Raw genomic sequence first — 11,392 nt, forward strand, 5'->3', positions numbered from 1 at the left:
ATACTGCCTTTTACTGGCCGCTTGTTTGACTATGCATACTGCTTTTTGGGGAAAACGGACAGAAGTGGCTCCAATAGGATTTGTTCATTGAATTGGTAAAATTGGAATTATTTATTTTAAAACTAAAATTTAGTTGTATTATCTCTGTAACGATAGAATCAAATAGTACCGTTATGCTGTGTGTTTTTGTTGGCAAACAGAATAATAAATTTTCTTATAGAACTTGAGAGAACATGCAACTATAGGAAATGCATACCTATCTTATCTTTAACCTCAAAATCTGAATATTATATGCAAGCATCTATTTAAACCACCCCCAACCCCCCCCCAACCCCAAGAAAAAGAAAAAAAACCCAATTTATTTTTGATGAAGTAGGCAAGTAGCACAGCATGAATAGCGTGTGCTGAGTATCATCGAGTTTGTGTTTTGTATATGCTATAGGAACGATTTATTATTCTTATGCTCTTTTTTCATCCATGTACTTATACTATCTTGTTATATACAGAAAGATGTAAATGAATTATTAATCCTCTCGAGGCAAATATATGTCCGGGTATACTTGAAATGGCAACATCTCTATTCAATCAATTGACGTAAATACTTACTCGTATTTGGCGTATATACTAAATTGAGAAATTTAACTGTGACAACTAAGATAAAAATACATATTACTTAATCATAATTAAATATATTTAAGACACATACCCTCTATTTATTTGAGTATGATCACCGAATGCATGCAAGTATATTCCCTGAAGTGATTTGCTCAGACAAATAAATAAGTAGACAATTAATTGGGGAAGTGGGCATTAGCTAATATGATCATTTTGGTGGCCAACACAGCAAGTAATTGGTCCTTTGAATCATTGAATATATTCTCCTTCAGAGGAAATTATCGGCAAATACGTTTAGTTTCTCCAATTAAATATGCAAAGAGATTTCAAGTCAAAATTAATGTCTAAAACATTAATCAGGCATATCAAAAGCAGTAAATCACCTGAAAATTGTGGCAAAAATCTATCAAATTTCCACATCTGTTTTTCTTTTGATTTCTTTTGGATATTCAAGTTGGACATGCCAGGAACTTTTGCCAGTCTATAACCAAAATAATGGAAAAAGAATTTTCTCTTTTGTTACTAAAAACATTGTTAACTCGTTAAAGACGTTATCCTCAAAACAAATTGTTAAATATGTCAAGTTAGAAAAGATAATATTGAGGTTTGTCTAGTCATCAAAATTAGTTTAATATATTCTCTCTAATCATCAGTGATGTCCTAACCTTGATTAATGAATCATTGCCGGGACCTCCACTAGAATAAAAATAAAAACAATGAGCTAAATTTTTAAAAAATAAGAATAAAGGATCTGCTGTCATACAATGACTTCTGTGGCTTTGTTTTCCCTATAAAAGATAATTTTAATTACAAAAATTATACTTAGCTTGTAGTTTTTTGTAAAGTTTCTCGTCTACGTAAATTTGGAAACGAAAAAAAAATAAATCAATTTTCAGACTAAACTATACGAAACCATTACAATTAGTGTTCCGAATCTCGTCATTAAATTAATAGGAAATGTGTCCATACTAACAAGAAATCAAGAACTGATCGAGAATCCTGAAATAATTAGCCTAATCTAGGAGTTGGGACTAGAAAATTACCCCTAATAAGATCAGCAAGTAATGTAAAGCATGAATAATTCCGCATGAAATATATAGCAACTGAGCACTAGGTTTCTATACATAAACATTTCAACCTTGTTTGGTATCTGCATCCTTCTCAGAGAGTTCAAGGGATACTGGACAATGGTCACTCCCATAGAAACCTAGCATATACAACATATTAAACTTTAGATACTCGGCATAAAAGGCGAAGAATAACAGGCATGAAGAAGAAAAAACCACAGTTCATGACAATAACGCGAGCTGCATGTGAAATTTCAGTACATACTTCCCGATACGTCAAACTTTAATTCCATTCCTACGAGGTTATAAGATAATATCACAGAGTTAAACTCCAAACAAATGCTACTGGTTTATATCAGGAAGGATGATATCCTACAACTCATTTCAGTTTTTGGATTAGGCCTAAATATGAAGAAGTTAAATTGGCTTAAATTTTACAATTATGACGATCAAAGAGTATTTACTATTTAAGGTCACAATTTCACTTCTTTTGGCAATTTCTTGGCAGCCATCAGGTTCATGTACTGTTCATTTTAAGATTAACTTACCATCCAATTCGATCCCACGTCCATGCATCTCGCATGAAACAATCCTGTCTTTCAATTTCTCAGACACAATAAAGTAATCTATTCTCATCCTTTTCCCACGATACCTGCAAGTAATGTTATCATCAGGACCATCAGTCTCTACGGAGGCCAAAAACAAGAAATAGCATGATGGTGATGGACAAGCTACTCCGTTCAATTGAGCATGTTTTCATGGAAAGCACTTATAAAGTACAGAGAAATCACTTACTTCCCGACAGGATTTCCCGACCACGAGAAGCCACATTCCATGTCCTTGTCCTTGTGAAGGAATCTATATGCATCCAGTAGCTTTCCTCTGAGAAATAGGAATATCACGGAACGGTACTTAACCAGAAAATGGAATGAAGTTACATAGGTTTTATCCACTGGAATATTAACTTGAACGAAATAGATTCATGAGACTAAACATCTGCAACTTAAGAGTTCCAATTCCATATAATCTACTTCCTCGTATGTCAAACTATTGTTAAGTAGCTTTGTTTTCAGCAAATCTTTAAGCTTTTCCCAAGTAATTGTTTCTCCTCATATTAATCTTGCATCAGCTTATATCACATAGCCACACAAGATTGGAACAACATTAAGCACTCGTGTGAGCTTCATATGTGCTTCTAACACTAACCATCATTTACATTTGATTTAGATCGGCAGTTAGATTATAAGTCCGTAAACAACACATCTAAAAGTTCAACATCTGCAACAGACAGAAAAAGGCGATAGATGCTAGTGAGCCACAAAGAAAAACAATTTTTTAAAAAGAAAGGGTGACCAGAGAGGTAGAGCAGACTCCCTTGTCAAAACAGGGTATTTAATTCGCTTGCTTTTAAAAAATGAAAGCTGAATACACAGAACTTAGTTCAGAGAGCCAAATCTACTTCCTTGCCAAAGAAGTACTCAATTTTCTTGCGTCTTCTCTGATGCCCTTGACCCTAGACTCAGTTGAAATGAAATCAAAACATTTTGAGAAGATTGTTACATTTGTTACATTGGTAGTACTAAAAGAAGCACTAGTTATGTCTAGCATCACCAAGAGCGAAGAGGAGAAAAAGAATTGCAGATTTATTGTCACAATGTTACAAATATACCAACAGAAAAGTGAAAATATAATCCCTAAAGAGTGATAACCACTTTCCATTATCCAAAAAGCGGAGTGATAGAAGCTATTAGTCATTTCACATAGTATCACGACAATCATAACTGACAACAAACCATTAGCTCATGCGGCACAAGCATATACGACATATTTAAGCAAGCAATTCAGAAGTATGAACTGGTTGACATACTCTTTTAATATGCCACCAAACCTCCTCCTTTCAGCCAGGGTAAATCCAGGTTGGCCACAATCCTGCAAGATAACTTAAAGTCAGAATGTTAGACATAACCACAAGATGAATGCAATTTAAATTATTCTAGGTCCTGCTTCGGTCTCATCCATTCTCATCCAGGACATATTGGAACATACCCTATAAACTTTTATCCAACATAGCAGGAGGAACGGCCAAGTAGGAGAGCAAATTCAGGAAATATAAGCAGATGTTACCATGAAAACCTCCACTTTGCCATAATGCAGAGTGGTAAGTTTAGCAGAGCACCACAAAATAAGAATATTTTTTATGCAGTAACTAGCTGCCAAGCACCATCAGATTGCTTCTCTTCTTATAGAAAACCCTTTCAGACTGGCGGGTCTGTTGTTTTTTTCAGTAAGACTTCTAGATGGCAAACATTCTATCCACCTAAAATCATGGGCTATTCATTCCAAAGATTACAGCTTATATTAGCAGTGGGAATATCGTTTATACAGACAACTGAAAAGTATCAAATACTAGTCACACAAGAAACAACAGCTTATATTAGTAGTGGGAATATCGTTTATACAGACAACTGAAAATTATCAAATACTAGTCACACAAGAAACTATCTTTTAGTGGTACTTCTAGTGATTACATTTTCAAAAAAAAAAAAAAAAAACAGAAAGCTTTTTTATAAGAGCAATGGTTTCAACGTGCATTTTTCTCGAGTGAGAACGTTTTATAAAATCCGTTTTTCCTGCCAGATATTACTACAGGTCCGGCTTGATTCAACAATTGGATTATTGGTGTTATCGGGTTATTAGTGAGAGCATCCCATCTCCCGAGGTTACAGGGTCATTTTGCCAAGTTTCTTCGACGTGGTTCTCTCAAGTGCCCTTAGTATACTAAACTTGTTCGCCATTGGTCAGTTCACCTGAACATTGCCTTTCCAATTCGAAGTTATTTCTTGGAAGTCTCAACCTTGTTGACTATGACAACAAGCGCAGCTATAAAAACAAACTCTTGACATGACAGGGCTGTACGCTCTGCTCTCTCACCTCCAATCACATTACTGTGCGCCCTCCAATCCCCAAAAAACCTTTTATTCTGCCTCCAAAAGCATTAGTAAACACATATATACTGCCAAAGGTAGTGGGCATAATCACCATTAAGTTTTCACGATATTCACTTCAATTCCTTCGATCACACCGCCACACAGACATGGGTCAATCAATAACACTAGGTCAAGCAAAAAGCTATTCAGAGCAGAGAATTACAGCCCAACGGGGAAAATGAAAAAGAAACCCAATCACATGGCTGAAGACATCAGGCAGTCTTAAGGAGGAAAGGGGATATAGACGCACCACAATGATGAAGTCTTTGTAGTATTTAGTATATACATGTTGATTGACAATAAAGAAATATTGCTGTCACGATAGCATATTACCTCTTTGTTTGGTGGAATGTAACCATTGAGCTTGGCTGCACTAAAAAATTCTGGATGACTTACATCAATATCTTCATGACTGCAGGGAAGACATTCAAGAAAAAGGATGAGTATCATAGAAATTTCCTGAACAAGTTTCGAAAGTATAATAGAGTGTCACTTTGCACTGTCAAATTCAGAAGTAATGAAACTGCAAGTGATCACAACATTATGACTTTACAGCTATTTGGATTTATAATATCAAGGAACAACTCATCCTTTTGACCAAGACTAAGAGTATTCATGATACTAGTTACACGAAACCTGTGCTAAGCCCGGGCCCAAATTTAAAATATAAAAGTAGTAATATATTTGGTAAAGAAGTATAATTTGTGTCATATTTTTTTACTGCATATTTAATATAATTCAGTGGCATGTTAAATATGTATTGTTGATAAGTCTTCTAAATTTTTAAAGTTTCTTAATCACTTAATTAGACAATTTTTAAACAAAATTTCTTTTATGGGGAAGGAAGTCTGGCAGGAGAATTATCATAGAGATACAAGCGACTCGACATTTTGTAAAGTAACATGATCTAAATTATATGCAATAATTACAACTCGATGAAAATCATCAATTGAATTTTTTTTTTGACGTTTTTATGAATTTCTGGCTATATGATTTCCTTATTTATAGATTGAAATAAATTTTTTGGTATTTATAAGGTTTTAATTTCACTGATGATATTTCATGCTGCAAGAGTTTATGTTAGTTAAATGTGGTGATTTAAGTTTAGAGTTAGACGAAATTAAGGAAAAAATTAAATTGATTAAATGAACCTCAAGAATCAATCTGGTTATCCATATATAGTTTATGCTTAAAAATATTAATCACCGATTAAAATTGTAATTATAGTACTTTTGTATAGTTTTTAAATATCTTAGTTTAATGTAAATAGTAAATTGATCTAATTTAATTTAGCTTCAAAGTTTAGTCAAATTAACTCTCGGAAAATGAAAAGTCCCACATAAATTGAAATGAAGAGAGAGTAATCAATAATATCTAATAATGCTCCCGTAAGAAAGCAAAATGTGGCTCCACAGTTGATTAAATTTTACTAAAATGTATAATGATAAATAATGTAAAGGGTAAACTAAAACTCCACTCGGTTCATATGATATGGTGTTATTAGCTAGGACACACCCCTTAAATAAATACTTATCCCGAGAGAGTGAGGAACGATTTTACTAAATGATCCTTAATTAAATAGTACCAATTTAATATAATTTCTTGGTTATGTTAAAATTCATTTATCTAAATAAGGGTAAATTTGAAAGAAGGAAAAAAGCTACTCCACTAATATTTTTTTGATTATGTAAAAATTACTTTGTTTTGAACTAAATATAAAAGTTAAAAATATGATACTCATAATAATATAAATTAAAGGGAGTAAGGAGCTAAAACAAAATAGACAAAATATTGCAGGGCCCACCTCATATGGGCTGAAGAAAAACTGATGTGTGTGTCAAAAGTGGAACAGGCAAGGAGTAACAGACATGTGTAACTAACCAACCAATCAAAATTCATCTTTTGCAATGTGAGGACGACCAAAAATTGGGATTGGCACTTATATATAGTATAAAAGTTGCTAGCAACCCAACCAGTGGCGAAGCCACATGCATCCAAGGGGCGTCAACCGACACCACTTCGCCGAAAAATTACACTGTGTAAATACGTAAAAAGAACTTTTTTATGTATATATACCATGTGTTGAACACCCTTAATTTCGTTGTATATTTACTTTTTTATACTTTAACACCCCTTTGTAAAAATTCTAGTTCCGCCACTGAACCCAACAATCCTCACTTTTTCAAAGACAACATAAAGGGAGACAAAAAAGAATGGGAAAAGGAAAAAAGGTAACAGAAAAAGAATTATGTTGTCAAGTACAACAAGTACATAAAAAGACATACTAAAGTGAAATATATAAAAATAAAACAGAATTGTACCTTACATTAAGATCACCACACCAAATAAGGGGTTTATCTGAAGATGCGAGAACAAACTCGAGCATTCTTTTATCCCATTTTCTTCTCCTTGGAAATGAAGATTCCTCTTCTTTCCACCCATTGTTTGGCACGTATGTATTTAATATTCGGAATGTCTCAAATTCAGCCAAAATAACTCGACCATCTGGTTCATGCTTAGAACCTAAGAATACAAACACTTTCCAAGCTTATTATCTGCTTTAGCCAGTTGAATCAACCACACTATAAAGCAGATATGGAAGAGAGAGGGGGGAGGGAGACAGAGGGAAGCACTAAAGTCAACTTGCTGTCAGTAGATTATTATGTTTTGAAAATAACTGAAAGATTTAGCATTTATTTGTTTGTTTGTTTTAGATGAATAAAGGTTATAACTGAAAGATTAGCAAATAGCTGCATGATTCTGGTTAGCGACACATTTTCAAGACTGGAGCTTGTTAGAAGTTAAGATGTCACACTTGTAAGACACAAACACCAACATAAATCTTTTTTACCTTCAAGTAGTTCTAGACATAAACATGATAATGATCCTATATTGGGAAAAAGCTTACATTGGCAAGGAAAAAGAAAGTTATCATCACAAATACAGTATTACAGCAAGCTGACCAAGACGTCCTTGAAGTACTTAAATATTTTAATGCCACTTATTTCTTTGAAGGTCTACTTAAGCTACCAAATTCACAATATGGTGACTAGGAACATACTTCTAAAGCAAACTCTAATGAGACCTAAACCGAATAAGTGTACGTCTTTTTTATTAGCTAAATGGGAAAACTCTTATCGAGCAGCAGCATAATACGGTGTCAAACTTTTGTAGAAGATGACCAATCTTTATAATTTTCACTTGTTAAAAAAAAAAACTGATAAGAGCAAAATGTAATCCTCATTGGGCCAATAAATTTAGCAAGGAAAGAAAGTGAACTTGAAACTGCCTATTTGAAAGACTCTACAACTAGAGAACCAAATTGCAACTGCTTCCAAGTTTCTTTTGCCTCTAACTCTAAACGAAGACAGAACATCATGATAGGACTTCCACAGAATATGATAGAATATCCCAGAAATAACTTCTTTAACCAACAATTCATAAGCCGATCAAATTGAAGCGGCAATTGATTGATATAAGATTGTTTTCCTCCTCCACTGGTGTAGGGGTGGGAGTACAAAGGGTGCCTCTCATAAAGAAAAAGTTTCATCATTGTGTGAATCTCCCAGGGCACCAAGAGCTGGTTTCATTCTATTTAATGTACAAAACATAAATTCTGCGTAATCTTCGTCATGCTTTTCCCTTTGAAAAAAGTAATCAGTTAAAAAAATATCTGCTGATGGGTACCTGTTGCATCAAGTGAAAAGGAAACCTTCTTTGGTTGAAAACACTTTTTGATGAATAATGCAGTTCCAGCATATTTTGAGTCCGAAAGAGACCACCAAACATTATAATTTTTGAATGGTGGACTTGATAAGGCTCGTGTCACCACCTGCATGATGGGAAAATAAACCCAATGAAGAAGTACCGCTACCTTGTTATCACAAAACAAGAAGTGAACATTTTTCTCAATATCAACTTATGGAATCCTGTCTGCCACTTAAGTCACAGCAAACAAGTTGAAATGAAATTCTCCAAGGAAACAAAAACTGAGCTTTGAATTTATGAAGGTTTGAGATAATGCAAGAGATATGTATGCTGCATCCAAATTACTTTAGTAACATGACAAGCAATGTTTACCAGTTTTTCTTCACGTGAAGCGCTGGTATCATCTTTTAACTCTCTTGGGTTCTTAGGTGCGCCTTTGGAACCAGCAGCTGGCATCCTTACTTCCTACCACCAACATACAGTTAGATTGGCATCCCTACCAATTATAGATAACACAAAATAATTTCCTCCAAGAATCAAATGCTGAATTTCAGAACAAAGGTTCAAAAGTATATCTCAATAAATAAAAGATGGAGGCAATAAATGAAGCGAGTGAAAAAAAAAAAAAAGAAACGTCAGCAGCTAACCTAAGCCACAAATATGTATTATAACATGAAATAAGGATGCAATAATAATCAAAATAAGAGGACAGCTAGAAACTTCACAAATTAATTTAATAGTGTGTACAATTTCCAGCGTACGATGATCTACTTATTCCAATTTATTTAATCTGTAAAAAGATACCCACAGTTTGAGAGCATATAAGTTATTCTTCAAGCCATATCACCACTAAACAATAATATCGGGTGCAATCATGAAAATACAAGTTACTTGATCACATCCCCCAAATACTAGGACCAGCATGACATTCCCTGAGATTCAGATATAAAGGTCTACAAGAACAACAATACAGTTTGCAAAACTTATTTAAAGATCTTCCCTATCCTTTGTTCACTGTTGGTGCATTTTATTGCAAATTATGCATTGAAAGAACTCATCAGAAAACAGATTTTTCTTTCATCTTATGAAAAATCTTACACTTATTAAGCTATAATGGACCTTATCCACTATTACAATGCTGTTATGTAAATTATCCTGGGAGAGTGGAGAGACGGAGAGAAGGGCAGCAACTTGTAAATTATCCTGTTACAAGTCTTTTTCTTTTTTCTTTTTCATGTGATCAAAATCAGAGACACTTCAAATTAAGTTCAACTTCTCTCCTTAGCATTCACTCTGACAAAAGTAGCTTAAGGAAAAGCAAGCGTATAGGTTATAATCATAAAGAAGTGTATAAAAGAAAGAAAATTAGCAACCCCTTTACTCAACTTGATGAAATATATCCTAAATTTCTCAACTTTCTTAACGTATCAACAATCGAAGTGTCCAAAAAAAAAAAAAAAAAACCTTTTTTCTAAATCAAGATTCATATACAAGGGCAACATTCAGAATCACAATACAAAGCAATTAGACCATTAATAACACTTAGCAAGCACAAAATAAAGGCATAATTTAAGTACCTGTATGGCAATGACATCAGGATCAAGGCTCTCAATGAACTTGGTGAACTCTGGCCAGTTATTCTTAATTCGAAGAAGAAAGCTATTAGCATTCCATGTCAAGAACTTTGTTGGTTCTTTCTTGGTGTTCTTGTTCTCAGCAGCACTCTCAGAAATCGTTTCTGTTGTTTGTTCTCCATCTTTCTCAGAGGAAGAGACAGAAGAAAGAGTGGGTTTCTTGAAAGATCCATCTTTTTCAATTGGTTGGAAAAATCTTTTCATGTTTGTGTTCTTCTTTTAGAGGACACTGAGCAGTGAACTCTAATTCTTAGAACGAGTGGCTATATAAAGGAGAGCTGTAGTCACAGTCCTGCCCTTCGGGCTAAACACGTTTGCGGGGACTATGAATCAATTAGATTAGGATAGTGGAAAAACAAAATTCAAAAACACATCTCAACTATATATATATATATATATATTTTTTTTTTTGTTTCGTATCTGAACTATCTGAAGTGAGACTTTGTTACTTAAATTATCACCAGAGAGTTAGCAAAATGCACCTGAATCGACTAAATGTTTATCCTCAAATACCAAAATGCTCGTGAAGCATAATTCTTTCAAAAAAAATTGTTTGTTTGGCATATGTAACTTTTATATATGAGCTAACGAATTATTATTTTTATTTTTTCTAATTTTTCAATTAATTCTTGAAAATCCTAAGCTCTCTCCCTTCTTCTTCGTCCTTTCTCAACCATTTTTCTTCATTTCTTCTTCTCTTGTGCAGATTTTCTCATTTATTTCTTCTTCATTATCACTGATTATTCATTTTCTTCTTCTTGAGGCACTAATGAGATGTTCTCTTTCATTTTGATTCCCTTCATTTTCTTCATTGGCCATATTTTCTTGCCAGAATGAGGAAGAATGTGTTTTGCAAACGTGGAGCAAATTATCCACGTGGAGTGTCACGTGGCACGATTTTTAAACAAAAAAAGAGAGTGTAGTACACGCATCATCATATAAAATTGAGGTGAGTTTTGCTAACTATCTGGTGATAGGTTAAGTAAAAAAGTCAAACTTCGAATAGTTCAGGTATGAAATACCAAAAAAGTGATAGTTGAGGTGTGTTTTTGAACTTTATCTCAATGAATAAGCATTCCGCCATAATGCCATTGACCAGAAATTGAAGCCTAATTTCTCAAATATTTTACTCTGATGTACTCCCAATTTATGTGATGTTATTTGAATGGGCACAGGTTAAAAATGAAAGAAAGATTTTTGAAATTTGTGATTTAAAGTAAGTTATAAATCATCTCATTAAGGGTCAAATTAAAAGTTTGTCCCTTATATAAAAATGTGTCTTTCTTTTTGGAACTGACTAAAAATATAGTTTCATAAAAATTGAGATACAGGGAGTAATTTGTCCGTCTTTATTTATGTGGTATTATTTGACAAGATACAT

At 33.6% G+C, this 11,392-nt stretch overlaps 1 protein-coding gene across 1 annotated transcript; it reads right to left on the minus strand.

The window, feature by feature from the left end:
• Positions 1 to 1,536: 1,536 nt before the first annotated feature.
• Positions 1,537 to 10,322, minus strand: LOC132632538 (DNA-(apurinic or apyrimidinic site) endonuclease). Its single transcript, XM_060348515.1, has 9 exons — positions 9,955 to 10,322; positions 8,750 to 8,842; positions 8,357 to 8,501; positions 6,991 to 7,192; positions 5,003 to 5,081; positions 3,550 to 3,611; positions 2,478 to 2,564; positions 2,231 to 2,334; positions 1,537 to 1,822 (listed from the first exon to the last, which is right to left on the minus strand). Exons 1-9 carry the CDS (start codon positions 10,213 to 10,215, stop codon positions 1,749 to 1,751), a joined length of 1,107 nt encoding a protein of 368 aa, XP_060204498.1. The 5' UTR covers positions 10,216 to 10,322; the 3' UTR covers positions 1,537 to 1,748.
• Positions 10,323 to 11,392: the final 1,070 nt, after the last annotated feature.

The sequence above is a fragment of the Lycium barbarum genome, chromosome 3 (genome assembly GCF_019175385.1).
Source record: "Lycium barbarum isolate Lr01 chromosome 3, ASM1917538v2, whole genome shotgun sequence".
NCBI classification, from domain to species: Eukaryota; Viridiplantae; Streptophyta; class Magnoliopsida; order Solanales; family Solanaceae; genus Lycium; species Lycium barbarum.

Coding starts and splice junctions, on each gene's coding strand:
- LOC132632538 (XM_060348515.1), bottom strand. CDS start 10,215: ATGAAAAGATTTTTCCAACCAATTGAAAAAGATGGATCTTTCAAGAAA. Junction 8,502..8,749: donor CTTCACGTGAAGAAAAACTG/GTAAACATTGCT, acceptor CCCATCATGCAG/GTGGTGACACGAGCCTTATC. Junction 2,335..2,477: donor TCGGGAAATCCTGTCGGGAA/GTAAGTGATTTC, acceptor CATTACTTGCAG/GTATCGTGGGAAAAGGATGA.